The sequence below is a fragment of the Miscanthus floridulus genome, chromosome 1, assembly GCF_019320115.1.
Source record: "Miscanthus floridulus cultivar M001 chromosome 1, ASM1932011v1, whole genome shotgun sequence".
Taxonomy (NCBI): domain Eukaryota; kingdom Viridiplantae; phylum Streptophyta; class Magnoliopsida; order Poales; family Poaceae; genus Miscanthus; species Miscanthus floridulus.
In genome coordinates, this window is record NC_089580.1 from 87,156,864 (window position 1) to 87,175,834 (window position 18,971).

The 18,971-nt window shown below is 44.1% G+C and overlaps 1 protein-coding gene across 3 annotated transcripts; it reads left to right on the forward strand.

Moving 5' to 3' along the window:
• The first annotated feature begins 973 nt into the window (after positions 1-973).
• Positions 974-17,680, forward strand: LOC136537255 (phospholipid-transporting ATPase 3-like). 3 transcript variants are annotated; one of them, XM_066529293.1, is made up of 27 exons: positions 974-1,507; positions 2,512-2,577; positions 3,226-3,287; positions 3,401-3,482; positions 3,571-3,681; positions 3,825-3,902; positions 4,017-4,113; positions 4,236-4,342; positions 6,121-6,186; positions 6,286-6,407; positions 7,413-7,497; positions 7,573-7,650; positions 7,734-7,850; positions 9,947-10,102; positions 10,193-10,297; positions 10,447-10,589; positions 12,245-12,346; positions 12,430-12,493; positions 12,571-12,783; positions 13,556-13,721; positions 13,844-13,923; positions 15,030-15,269; positions 15,844-16,065; positions 16,137-16,304; positions 16,371-16,733; positions 16,821-16,927; positions 17,015-17,680. In XM_066529293.1, the coding sequence occupies exons 1-27, from the start codon at positions 1,280-1,282 to the stop codon at positions 17,310-17,312; spliced, it is 3,726 nt and encodes a 1,241-aa protein (XP_066385390.1). In that variant the 5' UTR covers positions 974-1,279; the 3' UTR covers positions 17,313-17,680. The 3 variants fall into 3 exon arrangements, with proteins under 3 accessions (XP_066385390.1, XP_066385394.1, XP_066385400.1); XM_066529303.1 differs by having other exon boundaries at positions 1,434-1,507; positions 3,231-3,287; XM_066529297.1 differs by lacking the exons at positions 7,413-7,497; positions 7,573-7,650 and having other exon boundaries at positions 7,709-7,850.
• The last annotated feature ends 1,291 nt before the right edge of the window (positions 17,681-18,971 follow it).

Here is an 18,971-nt window from a genome sequence, read left to right on the forward strand (position 1 = left end):
GTTTGGCTGTACCAGCAAGGGCCTGTGGCGGATGGGCCGCGCACACAGGCCGGCGAGCGCGCGCTTGGGACGGCATCGAGGCTCCATTCGCGTGCAAACATCCTGTCCTACTGTAGGCTGCCATTGGCCCGCCTCCTTGGCGGCGCCAGCTTCGACGACGGTGAGTTGTGTGAGGACGGCGTCGGCGAAGACTTCGGTGGCGGACGACGCCAGGAGCACACGGTGGTGCTCGGGGCTCTCTAAGACATCCGCGAACGAGCAGCACCAGCCGAGTGACAGTACGAGCAGCGAAGCGAGGTGCACGGTGGGGTTCACCGACTTTACGATCTCGGAGCTGGCTTACAGCCGGCCCTGTGCTCTTACAGGTTTCAGGTCCACTGGAGCTACAACGTATATGCAGCCTGTTCGTTTGGCAGTGGCTTGTCGTAAACGATCGTAAATTTCCAGCTGGAACAGTATTTTCCTCTCACACAAACCAACCAGCAGTACTTCTTCACGAACCAGCAACGATACGAACCAGCCAACCAAACAGGCTGATGACCTTAGGTCTTCCCAACCTAAAAGACTAGTCATATATGTTGTAGCAACGGTGGACCTGGGACCTATGGGAGCGCAAACAAGCCGGACCGGCTGTAAGCCAGTTCCGAGATCGTGAACTCGGTGGTCACCACCGGTTCCAACAGGGTTCTCCTTGGCAGCGTGCGTGCGCCAGCAGCGCTTCTCCATTGCGCCACCCATGAGCATGCGTCGAGATGGAGAACGAAAGAGTGTCAGAGAGGGAGAGGATAGGGATGAGCGAATGGTATTTTAGAGATTTTTATTTATCGGGCCCACATGTCAGATCTGCTAAATAGTAAAAACACGAGGAAAGGTGAACAAAATAGTATAGAAGAAGAAAAAAAAATTAGAACTTACATCTACGATAGCTTCACTTTTTTTAATAACTCTAAATTATAATGGCACACGTGTAAAAGCCTCTCTTCCAACGTCTCCTCTCCCGGCGAAGGAAGGAAAGGAGCCACGCCCACGCGAAAGAAAGCTGACGCCCACGCGCCCAGGAGCACCATCCGCGACGCGTGATCAGATTCGAGCACCAATCCCCTCCTCCCCAGCCCCCGCGCTAAAAATCTACACAAAGCCTCGCGAATCCGGCCGGATTCGCGCTCCCGATCACGCGCTCGATCCCCAGCCCACCGGGAGGTCGGTCCTCCAGCCTCCCGCCAGATCTCAGCGTCGCTCGTGCGGTTTCGATTCGGTGGTGGAAGGGAGAGGAGGCGGGATGAGCGCGCGGATAAAGGAAATGGTGCGTGTGGCCACGGCGCGGCTGGGCGGTGGGCAGGCGGGGGGTGGCGGGGCCTCCTCCTCCTCGGGCTTCACGCGCCGGGAGTCCACGGCGCGGCTCGGCGGCGGGGGCACCAGTCTCCGGAGGCAGCCGCAGCCGATGGCGCCCACCGTGCGCACCGTCTACTGCAACGACCGCGAGGCCAACGCCCCTGTCGGGTACAAGGTACGCCGCGCTTGCCCCCCCTCATTCTGACATTCGGTGTGGTCGGTCCGCCTGTTGGATCTCGGCGATGTCTCGTATCGTATGGTTGTGTTCGAGCTGGATCGTCTGGCGCGATAAGCTAGCCGGCTCGTCCTCCGCCCTGGGCGTTTAGGATTTCGCTTCATGAGGATTGTGTTGCTGCTCAGCTGCGAGTGCCCTGGGTTGGATTGGAATTTTCCCTGCAGCTTATATACAGTTGGTTTTGGGAGATGGGAATGACAGATGTTTGATATGTTATTGCGGTAAGTGGTACCGTGCTATATTGCCAGGGACCGGTGCAGTTTAGACCTCCAAAGGATTGCCTGAAGACTCTTCATGCTTTAATTGTATCTTGGGGTTCATACTATGGCCTGGTAACTGTGGTTTATTGTCAGTGGAACGCAAACACATGAGGTTGTTCTGAAACTTGTTTGATCTCACCCCTTTGCCATTGCAGTTTGTATTTGAATGGGTCCTATTGGTAGTATTTTCCCCATTCTCTTCCTAGTTCCTATACAAATGTTGCAGCTGTAGTATATTTAAGTGTATTTGCAAGAACTTTGGTGCATCACACTAATGACAGCCCCCCTTCAATTGTTGGTTTGTATCAGTTATTGATTATAGAGTTATTCGAAGCTGACACCTAAACATCAAACTTTGTTTTGCCCATGTTGGCACTAAACTTTACCCCCTCCATTCCAAATTATAAGACATTTTGTCTTTTCTAGATGCATAGTCTAGATACATAGTAAAATCAACATATCTAGAAAAGCCAAAATGTCTTATAATTTGGAATGGAGGGAATAGTTTGTTTGACTATGACGATTCGTCTGTTTTTTTTCCTTTTATGATATGATGCAATCTCCACGAAAGCTGTCAATTCTGCAGAGTAAATTGGCAGGATATTACTTTTCCTTTTCCCTGTTGCCATCTGATGTTAGTTCCGCGTTTAAAATTCTTTTGTATGCTTTATTCGTATATCTCAGGGAAATTCTGTGTCGACTACAAAGTACAACATCCTGACTTTCCTACCTAAAGGATTATTTGAGCAGGTATTAATACATTATTTTTGTTCATCACGCATGTTATCAATTAAGCAAGTTCCTTAGATTCAGCATCTTTTATAGCAATTTTCCCTTCATTTTTGATGGAAAGGATTATTTGTGTCTTATCAAATTTTCATATGTGCAATCGATTGAATTTGCTTTGCTCCCCTTTTCTGTTCCCCAAATACTAATTTGTTTTGACAAGGAATGTGGACTTATACTTAATTGAATGAAACTGTTCATGTGCCTTTTCTGCAAACTGATCTCCTAGAATTGTTCCTTTCCTGATCATGGTATCTCTTAATTGGCTTAATAACGGATTGATGATATGTCTGCTGGGTTTTCAAATGCCACAGTGTATTTAAAATGTGATTCTGTTGTCTTTGCATATTATGCATGTGCTGTTAAAATTGTACTATCTTGGTTTATGTTTTTTTTTGAAAACACTATCTTGGTTTATGTTAGTGCATGTTGTTCATATCATAGACAGTTGTCATCACTGACTCAAATATGAGTGTTATCATTCATGTTTCCCATGCCCAACCAATCACTCACTAATGCAACATAAATTTGAATGTTTTATCATCACCAAATCATGCAACAGTATTGGACCAGAAGAACCTTTTGTAATTCATTTGTCTTTTGCTTTGACAGTTCAGGCGGGTTGCAAATCTTTACTTTCTCATGATCTCAATCTTGTCGACTACACCTATTAGGTCTCTCTCTCACTCTCATGTGCACTCTCATGTGCATCTTCCTAGTTTTGAGTCAACTTGTCATTCTTTGCTTTTTGCCAGCCTTAATTTTAACTTTGCACTTGTGCTTACAGTCCAGTTCATCCTGTCACTAATGTTGTTCCCCTAAGTATTGTGCTTCTGGTGTCTCTCATCAAGGAAGCTTTTGAGGATTGGGTTAGTATTGCTATTCACTATTTTGTTCTGCCATGCTTAAGTTAAGAGACCTGATGTTGCTCCTTTTCCTTTTCTGCTCTTTGTACAGAAGCGTTTCCAGAATGATATGTCAATTAACAATGCACATGTCGATGTATTGCAAGGTCAATGTTGGGAAAGTACTCCATGGAAACGATTGCAGGTTGGAGATATTGTGAGGGTAATGTCTTAAATGCCTATTTAGTATCTTGTGAGTTAATCAACATATTCCATACTGAAAGTAATTGTCCTGATCTGTTTGTTGTGTAATGTTGAGGTTTAATGGCATAAAAAACTAATAGTGATGACACTTCTTTAGAGCAGATCAAGCAAGATGGTTATTTCCCTGCTGACTTGCTTTTTCTATCAAGTACAAACCCTGATGGTGTCTGCTACATAGAGGTCCATATTCATTTATACTTTTTATTCATTTATTGGCTCAATTTGAAACTGAAGCCCTAATAAATATGCTTTGGCGAAAATATTCATTGATTTTGGATGAAAAAATAATTGCAGACAGCAAATCTTGACGGGGAAACAAATCTGAAAATAAGGAAGGCTTTGGAGAAGACTTGGGACTATGTACTTCCTGAAAAGGCTTCTGAGTTCCAAGGTTTTGTGCCTCTTATTTTCTGGTTAAGGAAGCTGTGTCTTTTTTGCTTAACTCCACATTGGTTTGTCCTGTTTTATGTGCCTTGGAATTCTTCATATTTAACTTAGATAAACGGCTTACAGGTGAAGTGCAGTGTGAACAACCAAACAATTCCCTTTACACGTTTACTGGCAATCTTATCATGGACAAGCAGACTATACCTCTCTCACCGAACCAGTTACTCCTAAGGGTAAGATATGTTTTCCAATCTTTTTCTTTCTTCTATGATTAGCCTTATTGTTTTTTCCTTGTCCCTAGACAAGCAACATCTTTGGAGTTCCCTAGATTGGCCACATGTCAGTGTCTGCTCTATATCCTTCATGAAATGCTTCTAACAATGATTTGTAGAACTGGGATAGCTTCTGTAGATTAGCCTTTCCTCACTTTTAACAATTTTATACCTTTTTCCTAGTTTTATAGATGACCAAGCAGGTGGCATGGCACAGCCTGGCCTGGCCCTGCTTAGGCATGGCATGGCAAGGCATGATTAGCTAGCCATGCCATGCCGTGCCAGCACACGAGCTCCGCCGGCGGCCCAGGCATGGCACGACAGCGGCTTAGTCGTGCCGTGCCGTGCCGGCCTGACGAGCCTGGTGAACTCCCAAACACAAATCTATCAGAAGTTCAGAGATCGGAGATTAACGACGGCAGCAACATCTTTACATCCAATCATCCATATGGGCACAAATCCATATATACACAAATCAATCCAAGTCCATCTACTGAGCCAGATCCATGCTGCCGGTGGAGTATTTGAGTGCTGCATGAGGTGGCCGTCACAACTCACCTGGTCAACACTGGCAGTAGATGAGAAAGGACAGAGGAGAGCAGCGCTGACCACCTCGTCTGTGTTTGGCTGTTACTCCTACACAAACTGTGGACGGATGGAGAAGGGAGGGGAAGGGAGCGGCGCTGGTCTTGAAGGGGAGAACCGGAGAAGGGAGGGGAGGGGAGGGGAGCAGCACTGGCGTTGCTGTGTTGGAGGGGAGAGGAGAGTATGGGAGGGGTGGTGGAGGGGAGGGCTGGAGTGGAGCGCGACACGGCAGGAAAGGAGAGTGCAGGCATGTGACTGCACCGCAGGAGAGTGCGGTGAGTGGCTAGGGTTTGGGGTGCAATTTATATGTGGGGCGGGGATGGTGATGGCTTAGGATGGCCCGTTAATGGGGCTGCCTACTAATCATGCCATGCTTGGACTGGCACTATGGGCCGATGGTGTGGCCCAGGCACGACACTAGCCATTTGTCCGTGCTGGCACGGGCATGGATGGCACTGGGCCGTGCCGTGCTTAATCAGGCCATTCCCCGTGCTGCCTGTTAGATCTGCCCCCTCTTGGCGTCTTACCTAGTTTTGCTTGAATGATGAATAGTTGATGGTGGGGAAGGTATTTGTAAGGTGCATGATAAAAGATTTGTACCATGCTTTATGTTGAATATATATATATATATATATATATATATATACACTATACTAAAAACCAATACTGAAAAAGCTATATCTCTTAAAATTGAAAAGTAGCTGACCTTACTTATAACCATAGTTTGGGGGGATGGTAAAGCATCTCCTCTGGTCTTTGTTAGAGGGTGCTTAGGTTTAGTTTATTTTCCGTGATAAGAGAAGGTACCTATACCTGATATTTGGTGCCTTTGGCTAAGAGAACATCCTTTTAGTTCTTCAGTGAAATTTGAGTTCATCTTTGAACCCATGACAAGCTACATGCATTTGGATATTTCAAGTCCAGGATAGATCTGTGGTTAAGAGTCACGCTCTCCTTTCTAGTCCACCATCCTGCCATACAACATTTGAAATGCTTAAAATATTCGTTTTTCTCTTTCTATCCTTTGCTTCATCAGATTGATTTATGCCTTGTGTGGTTGTGCCCCCTCGGTCTACTCTTTTCATGCACCAGAGAACTTTAAATGCGCTCTATGCTTGAGTGAGCATTGACTTATCATTGCCTTCTTGCTGCAGGGATGCAGCCTTCGTAATACAGAATACATTGTTGGCATTGTCATATTCACTGGGCACGAGACAAAAGTATGGACATCTTTCTATTCCCTATCTATTCGATGTGGAAATTTGAAGTTCTGATTTTCTTCAAGTTTCGAAATTTACTCCTGTAGAAAACTGTTGCAGGTTATGATGAATTCCATGAATGTTCCCTCCAAAAGAAGTACATTGGAAAAAAAGCTAGACAAGCTTATCCTTGCTCTTTTTGCAACCCTCTTCACAATGTGTGTTATTGGTGCCATTGGAAGGTCAGTTCTTTTACAATCGATGTCTTTATTTAACATACCTACTTTATATGTCAAAACAAATGTCTGCTTCATTTATGAATGTCAATGTCATTTATTGTCCTAGAATATGTGTAGTCAAACTATTTTGACTTTTAAGAACATAAACTGACTATTAGATTTATCGCAAACAATATTTTCACATTTTTTAAGTTCTTAAACTTGACAAAAATATTACAGTAAATTGGCGACCGAGGCAGATGGAGATGGGAGGGACCATAATCACAAAAAATCTGGGTCGGTCAGGTCTACAATCGACACTAGTGTAGGCATCTCTTTGGAACGTTGAATTCCGAATCTGGTTCGTGACCCCAAGATATCCAGATCGATGACGCTGGAACAAAAAGAAATATAAGGGAAACTAATAAAAGAAAAGAAAATAGATGGGCTGCCAATTCTTGGCACATCCAGACGCCTCCAGCTTGACCTAACCCTCCACGAACTCATCTAGGCACGCTATGCACAAGCAACAGCCGTTTCTTGCCCCTTTGGTCTCTCTCCTCCCACGGTACACTGCCTCTGTCACCAGAAGCCACCACTACTACGTTCAAACCTTTGTCGCAGTGCCTACTCCGTTGCCCCTGAAGAGCTGGGCCACCTTGGGCCAGCTCTGCTGTAAGTTCCCTCCTTCCGCCCTTCAGCCCTTCTCTCACATGGGAGTCTTGATTTGGAGCTTGTGACCCTGCAGCAACGGGACAGCAGCCCAGTTTGATCCCGACTCTCAAATTGGGACGATGATCCAGGGTTGCGGAATGTGGCATCATCTCTGTTGGGACTTGGGAGAGACATAGACATGCTCATAGGCTAGCTGTTAAATTTAAATTCCTTTGTAACATCAAAATGAAATTATTTTATCTAATAAAAGCATTATGCAGTTATAGTTGTCCTTACATAGAATTTGCTCTTGGTTATTAAAGCTATATCTGTACTAGTACTGATGGACCTATTTTTCCTTCTTTTTTTCAACAGTGGTGTGTTTATTAATGAAAAATACTTTTATCTTGGATTGCGTGGGCATGTTGAGGACCAGTTCAATCCCAAAAACAGATTTGTGGTATATACAGTTTTAGACAATTTTAGTTGTATCTAAATTCATACATGTAGCTCTAAAACACTATTTCTTCCACAGGTGACCATTTTAACCATGTTTACTCTAATAACTTTATACTCAACAATCATCCCAATTTCGCTTTATGTGTCCATTGAGGTATTTTGTTCAACTTGTTATTTATTTAGAATGACCTAACCTATGCTTGGACTATCAGAGCTTATGCTTCCTTTGGCTGCCAGATGATCAAATTCATACAGTGCACACAATTCATTAATAACGATCTTCATATGTACCATGCTGAGAGTAACACCCCTGCTTTGGCACGGACTTCTAATCTTAATGAGGAGCTTGGACAGGTAATCTCTTCCTTTTGCCCCTTATATTGTTTTCAATTTGAAGAAAACTCCTATTTGGTCACTCAATTGGGACTATCTGATCAATGCTACTCACTCCGTCCCAAAAAGACTGCAATCCTGCGGTTCAAAATTTTTCCCAAAAAGAATGCTAAAGTTAGGATACATGGACCCACTTGTAAAAAAAAAGTCGTTTTCCATCTTCTATGCTCGTGCACGAGAACTCCTAGAAGTGCCGCTCGGTAAATAAAAAAAGAAAAAATCCGCAACCTTCTCGTCCACTCCTTCCTCTCTACCGCATCTGTACTCTTCGCTCCAGCCTCCAGGCCTTAAGGCGACAGCGGCGACAATCTCTCCGTTGAAGGGCCTGTAGTGGTGGCCACCAACGAGACTGCTGGGGACGATCTGCCCGTGCCCGTGGAGGGTTATCCGGTGTTGGCTTCCAAAGTGGAGTCCGCAGAGAGAAGCGGGGAGGCCGATGGGGCGACGACGCCTTGATTCAGCTGCCACATGGCCCGGCGGCGCGACTACAATGGTGGAGGCTGACGGAACGAGGAGGAGCAAGGAGGTCGGCGGAGAGGTGCGTGGACGGCGTCTGGATGCGGCCGCTGCATGTGTCGACGTCGTGGCCCTGGATCTGACCGCTGCGTAGCCCGGCGCCTCAGCTGCGACAATGGAAGCGGTGAAGGGCGGAGAGTCTGGCGCCGCGGCTACGACGCTTGAGGCTGGCAGCGCTTACAAAGGGCGGGGAGAGACGCGGGGATGTGGCTGTGTCGGCGGCGCGCGGAGTGCGGGGGAGGAGCCTGGCGGTGGTTGGCGGCGTGGGGAGGAGAGAAGGACCAAGAAGCAGCCGGGACCAGGAACCTTCTAGACTGAGGCGAGAGAGTTGGATTTGGACTAAACTTTACAGGGGCATTATTGTAATTTTACCTCAGTCTTGGTATTTGCGCCCGGTCCTAGAATCACATTTTTTGTGGGACGGAGGGAGTACGTGGTTGTGTTTGTATTGGCGTAGATTACATCTTTCTAGCATGATTCATTCCACAAGTTAGATAATTTGTACCATTTGTGGAGAAGGGAGGGGTTTGGGGGTGGGGGGAGGAGTGTTGTTGCCCACTGAGCATAAATATGGAAATGTCTTTTGGCTTCTTTCCGTCCTTTTTTTTTTGAAACAATGGCAGTAGCTCTGCCGCTCAATTATGACGAAAGAATTTATGTACAAGAAAGGTTAGCCCAACTAGATGCCAAAAGGAGGCATCTGAGGGGCTAACCAACCCACGTGATGCGGTTGAGCATAAACACGACACACTGCCATGGGTCATCGTTGCCTAGCATGGAAGCAAAGCTGCCAGCAACTCCGACTTCCCATGGCAGGCCACCCACGAGCCACCAGTCGACGGGTCACCGCTGCCATGGCCATTGAGGAAGGGGGCAGGCTTAGGAGAAGAAGAAAGAAGCCCTGCGCCCCTGCACTGCCCCTGCACAGGCACTGACCGGCGCCGCCCGCACTGGCAGTCTCCGATTGGATCCGCACGGGAGGCAGCGGTCCTAGCCGCGGGAGGGCCAGATCTAGTGGGAGGGGTGCCGAAGCCGCCGCTAGAATGCCCGGGCAGCGCCCCCCCTGCGGATCCCTCTGCTGTGCGCCACTCCCGCCGCCCCAGCCGCCGAGCGACGCGCCCCCTCCGGCAGCCTCCATGCGCCACTCCCGCCGCGCCTAGCCACAGTGCCGTCCCGGCCGCCGAGTTCCGTCCCCGCACGGAGGTGCTCGCGACCCTCCTGGGCGAGAACCTCGCCGCTGCCGTCCTAGGGAGCTGCACGGGCCTCCCGGCAGTTCCCTCCGGTGGCGGCGAGGGAAGGGGAGGTGGTGGTTGACGGCGGCGGCGGCTGGGGTTTGCTCGCCGCCGAGCCGCCTGTGTGGGTGGGCGACGCGGGGGCACTCCTCTTTCCGTCTATATCATGGGGATATTCCATATAATCTGTACATTTTAACTGAATGCTTGGGATCTTTGGTGTCAGATTTTGACGATTGTAGATATGAGATATAAACATTTTGTACATTTCGCCTTACTTTAGATCTAACTAATCATCTTATGGTTCAGGTTGAATATATATTTTCTGACAAAACTGGAACGCTTACAAGAAACCTGATGGAATTCTTTAAGTGCTCGATTGGTGGAGAAATGTATGGAACTGGCATCACAGAGATTGAGAAAGGAGGAGCAGAGCGGGCTGGAATTAAAATCGATGACGATGAGGTGCAATGTTTATTGTTGTTGAAGTCAATAAATTGTATCATTATGTCTGCAAATCTAACAATGTTTACATTTCTTTATTTACTTTCATAGGGTAAAAGGTCTGCCAATGCGGTCCATGAAAAAGGATTCAATTTTGATGATGCTAGAATCATGCGCGGTGCGTGGAGAAATGAACCTAATCCTGAGGCTTGCAAGGTAGGTGTTTGGAGATTTTTTTAAAATAAGTTTGGAGTCTTCTGCATCAAAAGTCATTTTTATTCGTCTCTTGTTAACTCAGATACGATGATATAAAATTCTAGTTTGTTCTGAATACCAACCTTTTTCTTTTCTGATGTTATTTTTAGGAATTCTTTAGATGCCTTGCAATCTGTCATACAGTTCTTCCAGAGGGTGAGGAGACTCTAGAAAAGATAAGATACCAGGCTGCCTCACCTGATGAGGCTGCACTTGTGGCTGCTGCTAAGAATTTTGGCTTCTTCTTTTATAGGTAATTATATTCCTGCAAATAGTCTTAGATTCCTCAGACATTTCCATTCTTCTATGTAATATCCAAACAGTCAACATTTTCTGAAAAAACCCTCACTGTCTTAATGCACTGCACATGAAAATACCCATGTTTTGCTCATATGGCTATCTAATTGGGAAAATTGGCTCCACATCAGCACCATTGTGAACAAAGCTTTAGTCCCAAACAAGTTGGCGTATGCGTACGCTAGTATCATGTATATGAGCCTGTGGAGTGTGCTACCAAACTGGACAGGTGTAAGCCATTGCAGGGGTACGCAATAAGAGAAACTGAACAGCCGCTGGTCAGGGGCATCAAAGAGCAGAATGGAAAGCTTCAGAGTCACCTTCTTCGGTTCTCCTTTGTTCTGATCTCTGATCTGATTCTACTGCCTGTTCTCACCTTCTCTGGTTCTCCTTTGTGCTGCCTCTCACCCCCAGTTCTGATCTCTGATCTGATTCTACTGCCTGTTCTCTTTTTTCTCAAACAAGCAGGAGAGCTGCATATCTTTGTATTAAGAGAGGAAAAAGAGGGGAAAGAATCCCATACAAGACAACCCGCTTGACCCAGCTAGGAGATAAGAGAAGGTTGCAAACATTACACCTCAAAAACCACATGTGCCCTGAACACGACCAAATAGTAACTTCTGGAGCTTTCAGGCTCAAGCCAAATACCAGTATCATCTCTTCTTTGAAGGAGTGCTAGGCTGTCTTCAGGAAGGGAGAAGCTCCATCAATATCACAACTGTTCCTGTGGTTCCACAGTATCCCAGTGCCAAGTAGATAGTACTGTTACACCCTTTTCTTTTGGCCTTTCCAATCTTTTTACTTGTTTTTCTCACTAGTCTGCATAGCACTTGTCATGTTGACGAGGCACTGATGCACTGTACGCTCCAGCCCAAGAAGGCTAAACAGATTGAGTCAGAACTGACGAGCAAAGACAATTTGTGAGGATGTGCTCCACTGTCTCCAATTATCAGGATGTGCAGTCCCCCTTTTTGCTAAATGATCAGCCGTCAAACACTTGTTTGTTGTTTCTAATAGCAAGCCATAGAAGACCTTGCATTTGGAAGGCGCCCATGATTGCCTTGCTGTAAAGTCAACCAGTAAGTGGAGGGAATTGCCTTGCTGTAAAGTCAACAATGCTGCCATAATATCAGGTTTAATTACTGAGCAGCAACCCTTGTAAAATCTGCCAGTATACCTGTCAGGCCCAGGAGCTTGATCAGATGGTAAACTGCATATAGTCTCCCATACCCCATCTTCACTGTAAGGTGCATCTAAAAGTGACAGGTCCTATCCTTCTGGATGAAAATACTGAAGGTTCACAGTTGTATTCCTAGGCAAGTGCACATGACGGCTAGAGATAAAACCCAACAATAGCCTCACGAACAAAAAAAAAAGTAATAATATAACAATGGTATGTCGTATGTCGTAGTGGCATTTGAGATTTGGAGTAAGATACTTGTACCACTGCCCCATTGTGAACATTTCCCATAACTAGGTCTATTTATATCCTTCAGGTTTATGTTTCTACTGGAATTGTTCCTTTATTTCTGTAGTTGCAAAAAGAATAACCAATTTTCAGATATTAGTGAATGGTATTGTTTTGAGGGTCACATTGTGCTTGTTTTGTAGGCGTACACCCACAACAGTTATGGTTCGTGAGTCACATGTTGAAAGGATGGGGAGTATACAAGATGTTCCATATGAAATTCTGAATGTTCTGGAATTCAACAGGTGAGTTCATTTGTTGTCTTTGTAGTGTAAATTCAATGAGATGAAATTATTGTTTTGTTTATATTTTATTATTGTACTAACAGTACGAGAAAGCGACAATCGGTGGTTTGTCGTTTCCTAAATGGAAGATTAGTTCTCTATTGCAAGGTAATACAAGGAAGACGACCTTGGTTTGACTTCTTTTATGTTCGTCGCACTAGCTGACATAATCTTTGTGTAAATAGGGTGCTGATAATGTCGTATATGAACGATTGGCTAATGGAAATCATGATATGAAAAAGATCAGCAGAGAGCATCTAGAGCAATTTGGTTCTGCTGGCTTGCGTACACTTTGTCTTGCCTATCGGGATCTTAGCAGGGAGCAATACGAAAGCTGGAATGAGAAGTTTGTACAAGCAAAGTCATCTTTACGAGATCGTGATAAGAAGCTCGATGAGGTTAATGGGTTACCATCTTTTGGTTATTACTATGACGATTGACATGAATTCTGACAATGTATTTGCTTGAACCGTGGTCCTTTCTGTTAGAACTTATGCTACTGGATCTATAATTTGTTTAGTACCACGTCTTCACTTGCTTGGATGGTTTCTTATTTAAGTGGGTGCACCTCATGCATTGTTAGAAGGAAGCATGATTCAGTAGCATGAAACATTTCGAGCTCTAGACATTGTTATTAATTTTTTCCCTGAAAAGTTTATTTGTGACATTCATTAGCGCTTTGCTATTGTGCACTCTGTAACATATTAGAGTTTTCTTACTTCCTTTGTATATTTAATGAGATTTATCTGGGCATTCCTTTTATAACAAAGCTACATGGGACTTGCTCCCTATGAAAGCAGCCATGTGCAATTATTGCAGTTTTGTCTAGTTTGTTGTCATTTGCTGCAATACCAATGCTAAGTGGTTTGAACATCCTGTAATGGTGACCCCAATTAGATATTAAAGAATATTTTAAAATAAACCACAGTAGTTATATCAAAACCATTTTGGTGAACACGTTACTGTTATGGGAGTGATGATATCTGAGTGTTAATCTGTTCATTTCCTATTTTAGAATATACGTTTTTCATTGGTATATATGTGAATTTTATCATGCAAATCACTGACTATCTGCATTCTATAAAGAATAGGTGATCCTTCAAGTTGAAGCTAAATTGTTCTGCTATTGCTGGCAACATTGTGATTGAATTTTCCTTCTTTACCCTGTAGGTGGCTGAATTGATTGAAAAAGACCTTGTATTAGTTGGGTGCACAGCTATAGAGGACAAACTGCAAGAAGGGGTGCCAACCTGCATTGAAACTCTCTCTGCAGCTGGCATAAAAATTTGGGTGTTAACTGGAGATAAGATGGAAACAGCGATTAACATTGCATATGGTGAAGCTTCCATCTATCTTGATTAGTTTGTGTTGCTTGTTCTTCTCCTTAAACTATTATTTCTGTCAGTTTTGGATTCTGGGTGTTCTTTTCCTGATCTCTCTTTCATCTAACATACGCAGCATGCAGCTTGGTAAACAATGACACCAAACAGTTCATCATTAGTTCAGAGACAGACGCTATTAGGGAGGCTGAAGACCGGGTAAGCTGCACATACTGCACTTTGGACAACATATATAATGCTTTTAGCTGGTTTATTTCTATTGCTAAAGGTTTCTCCTGTAAAATTTAAAAATTAAAATAATGGGATAAATTAACTGCAAAAAGTTCTTGCAAAGTAGGACTAATAAGTTGTTGAGTTCATTTGGTACTTGACTACTTGTGCTGCTGTGGTATTATGCATTTATGGGTGTCTGTTCATATGGGATATTAACCATGATTTTGACTCGTGTTTCTGGATATTTTAATTTTAAGGCCTCCCAGTAATGCTCTTTTTTTGTGGAATACATATAAGAAAGTAGTCTTCTTTATTTAGTTGATATGGACAGTGGTGTTTATTGCTTTAGTGCTTTGGCCTCTCTATTTCTTTGACGTTGTTTTCTTTTACATATCTTATTATACTTATTTTCTTACATAATCAGTTGTATGATTGTTTCCTGTTAGTATGATCAACTTGTGACCAGTAGTTTGTACTTTTGGGGGATATTATGAGCTTGTTTTGGGGGATATTATGAGCTTGTTTTGGGGGAAATGCATTATATTTTTCTGCTACCATCGGTTTTTTTATATGGTAGCATGCATTATATTTTCATAGTTATGTGTGGACTGTTCTTCCTTAGTGCTTGGGTTGATTTCTCCCAAGTTTTTGTTGGTGCTCTTTGTCGCTCTGCCTGTACTAGACTAGTTTGTTTGGCCTTGGGTCTCAGTCACAGGTCATGTTAGTTGTGGAAGACTAGTTGCTCTGGTCTAGTGTTCCCTTGGGGAGGGGGATTCTTCTCCCTCCTTTGTACTTTATTTTTTTGCTCTCAATGAAATGATGCACAACTCTTGTGTGTTCGAGAAAAAAAAAGCCTCATTATATTTTCATAGTTTTGTGTGGATTGTTCTTCCTTAATGCTTAAGCCTCACTATATTGTTGATGGTTATCTTGGACAGATCTCGTGCCTACATTTTTCTTATTTGTTTGTACTTGGTTCAAGAATAACCAGCTATATTATTGCAGCCTGGTGTAAACTGACTTACCACCAGTAGCATATACTTTTTTGCATACCTACTCCTACACGTGCCATTCATAACTTGTCCTTTCAGGGTGACCCTGTGGAGATTGCACATGTTATTAAAGATTCAGTAAAACAGAGTCTGAAAAGCTTTCATGAGGAAGCCCAACATTCTTTAACTAGCACCCCTGAAAGGAAGTTGGCTCTCATTATTGATGGTAGATGCCTGATGTATGCACTGGACCCAACTCTTCGTGTTGATCTTCTTGGATTGAGTCTAAGTTGCCACTCAGTTGTATGCTGCCGAGTTTCTCCGCTGCAGAAGGCACAGGTAAATAACATTTCTTGAAGTACGACTTTCCTCTTACCCACTGAAGAATTAACAATATGGCATTTTGTCGGGAACAAACCCACACACAGAGGCCAGAAACGGAATGAATGTTTTTTTACTACACTAGATATATTCTAATCAATATACATTATACAATGGATGCTTTAACTACTTTGGTTGGTCTTTACTCTTTAGCATACTGTGTACACTCATGTACTTCTGAGTTCTGAGTTGCATTTTCTGATGTGTGATCGTTCTGTTATCAGCTGTAATTATCCTTATCGAGGGTCTTTAGTTTGAGGTATCAGCTAATCTTGTATAGGGTGGTGCACCATGGTTCTGTTGTGATACCAGTCCTCATGTTCGTACTGGATGTGTGCATACTTGGGATGAGGTGTTGATTGGCTAGGCCATTCCATTCCTCAAACCAAACCAGTAGGAAGAGAGGACTGGCGGGTCCATTCTCAAAGCAAACGTGGCAATAGTCTCTGATTGATTGTATGGTTTCATTGCACAATCTAGTTATGTTATTATGCGAAAATTTAAAATGCTGACATTTAATGTGTATATGTAGGTTACAAGCTTAGTTAGGAAGGGTGCTCAGAAAATAACTCTCAGCATTGGCGACGGTGCTAATGATGTGAGTATGATTCAAGCTGCTCATGTTGGGATTGGCATCAGTGGCCAAGAAGGAATGCAAGCTGTTATGGCTAGTGACTTTGCCATTGCACAGTTTCGTTTTCTTACTGATTTGCTTCTTGTACATGGACGGTGGTCTTACTTGAGACTGTGTAAGGTATGGCTATAATTGCTCACCTTTAACTCTGCATATATTTCAAGTACTGAGTATGAGATGTTCTGTTGCAGGTTATCACATACTTCTTCTACAAGAATCTGACATTTACACTCACTCAGTTCTGGTTCACTTTCCAAACTGGCTTTTCTGGTCAGCGGTTTTATGATGACTGGTTTCAGTCTCTATATAATGTTATTTTCACGGCACTACCTGTAATTATAGTTGGATTGTTTGATAAGGTATGATTATACTTACTTGTTTATGGAGTTATGTCTCCTGCATCACACTAAACTGACTCCTTTCAGGATGTTAGTGCGTCACTGTCAAAAAAATACCCACAGCTTTACAAGGAGGGAATCAGGAATTCATTCTTCACGTGGAGAGTGATTGCTGTGTGGGGTTTCTTTGCCTTCTATCAGTCAATAGTGTTCTTCTACTTCACTGCAGCTGCAAGTCGGCATGGTCACGGTTCTTCTGGCAAGATTCTTGGCCTATGGGATGTTAGCACTATGGCCTTTACTTGTGTCGTGGTGACTGTGAATCTCCGCCTTCTCATGGCATGCAACTCTATAACAAGGTGGCATTACATAAGTGTGGCGGGCAGTATAGTGGCCTGGTTTATGTTTATTTTCATATACTCTGCAATAATGACGTCATTTGACAGACAGGTAAATTTGTTTACTGATCTGATCTGAATAATCTATTATTCCTGTGGTGGCTTTCTTGCTTCCTCACACGATTTATTGCTTTTGCAGGAAAATGTGTATTTTGTGATTTATGTTCTAATGAGCACCTTTTTCTTCTATCTGACTATCTTGCTTGTTCCGATCATCGCCCTGTTTGGTGATTTCCTATATTTATCGTAAGATACCTGATTCCTGTGAAATTATGACAACTTCAGCTTTTTACTTGACCATGTCAACCATCTCTGATCCTGTGGTGTTGTCAGGATTCAAAGGTGGCTATTCCCCTACGACTACCAAATAATCCAGGAGCAGCACAAGGACGAGCCCCACGAATACAGCAGGGTGCAGCTACCAGAGACCAGCCACTTAAGCCCAGAGGAAGCGAGAAGCTACATGATCTCGATGCTCCCTCGGGAGTCATCAAAGCACACTGGCTTTGCCTTTGACTCCCCAGGATACGAGTCGTTCTTCGCCTCGCAGCAAGGCGTCGGCGTGCCACACAAGCCCTGGGATGTAGCCCGGAGAGCGAGCATGAAGCAGCAACGAGCAGGAAAATCCTAATCGCCCGAAAACCTCTCCGCTGTGTAAAATTTTGTATATCTGGTTTCTTGATCGCAGTCGCAGACCACAGGAGTTTGTATAGGTAGCCCTGTAGCCCTTTTTCGTGTTTGTCAGTGGTTCGCCCATATGTTGTTTTGGGATGAAAAGTAGGCATCGGTGTTCAAGAATAGGGATACTTGGTAGATAAACCAAGGTGAAATTGGAAATGCAGTTAGGAAAGCTTTTTCTGGCGTTCATTGCGTGGTGCATTCTGCTTTTCAACTTTTCGAGTTGATTGGTCGGCGCATGCAACTTGAAACATGTTTTTATTGGAGGCCTGTGCATTGATCATAGCCCATTTTATTTTAATATAAGAACTTGACATCCTACTCCAATTCCTTGTCTAGAGCAGCTTTTGACCTTTTGTTCGGTTGGTCGCGAGGCATGGCAACTATCCTCCCTGAGTATTTGGGAGATTGCCTTGTGTATATGGCGCACTACCTTTCTGACGAAGGATCAGTGGCTTCTGACTCTTGGTGCAACGAAATCGGGACGACTAGTGTCTGGGTGCTCGACCCAAGGACGCGTTCGGACGTATCTACGACCTGTCCGTCCAATCTCAGCTACGGAACCACAAAATAGTGTAATGGAAGGAGCGTCCGTCCACGCCAAAGGGAGACTGAATAGTTTTTTTCTTAAAAAAATAAACACGTCGGCTAATCGAAACAAATACTGAATTAAAACTATCGATCTAACCAAGACTACACCCCTCTATCTAAATTCACAAGCACCTTATACAAATTCTAATGAAGCAACAAAGGTGTCAGGCTAGCTAGAGCTCACTTAAACAATTCTAGAGCAAGGTCACACAAAGCTATGCACTAGTACTTTGCATATCCGAGGGAGTTCCTACACAATCTAGTAAACAATAGCATAAAGCTTCTAAGCTCATTAGCAATGCTCAATAACAATGCTACATAAACCAAATTAGAGAGCATAAATTACTTAGCTATAAAAATTAAGCAATGTGACTAACAAGATTACTAAAACCAAATAAACCACGCAAGATAACTACTTCTATGCTACACAAGTAAGAAGGTAACTAGCCAACTACATAAGTCAACTAATTACTAGAGCAACTACACAAGCACAAGTATATGAAAGTAAATACAAGCTTGTGTAACGAGCATGCAAGCCAATGGAAAGACAAGGATGACACGATGATTTTATCCCGAGGTTCACGTGTTTGCCAACACGCTAGTCCCCGTTGTGTCGACCGTTTACTTGGTGGTTCGACGGCTAATTGGCATCACCCGCCAAGCCCGCACGTCGGGCACCGTAAGAACCTACCCCGAAAGTGAGAGTAGCTCGATGACACGCTCAACTAGAGTTGCTCTTCGTGATCCCCGCGGGGTGAGCACAATCCCCCCCACAAATCCTCCTCTGGAGCACCGCATAATTTTCTCGCGCGCTTCAATGGGGTCACAAGTCACCAAGCCATCTAAGAGGTGGCAACCTCCAAGAGTAACAAGCACCACCGGCTTGCAACTCGAACACCTAGTGCCACTCGATGTAACCTCACGATGCAATTGCAATAGAATCGCTCACTCACTCGATCAGATGATCACTATCAAGCACAAGTGAGTTAGAGGGCTCCCAAGCACACCTACACAAGCCACC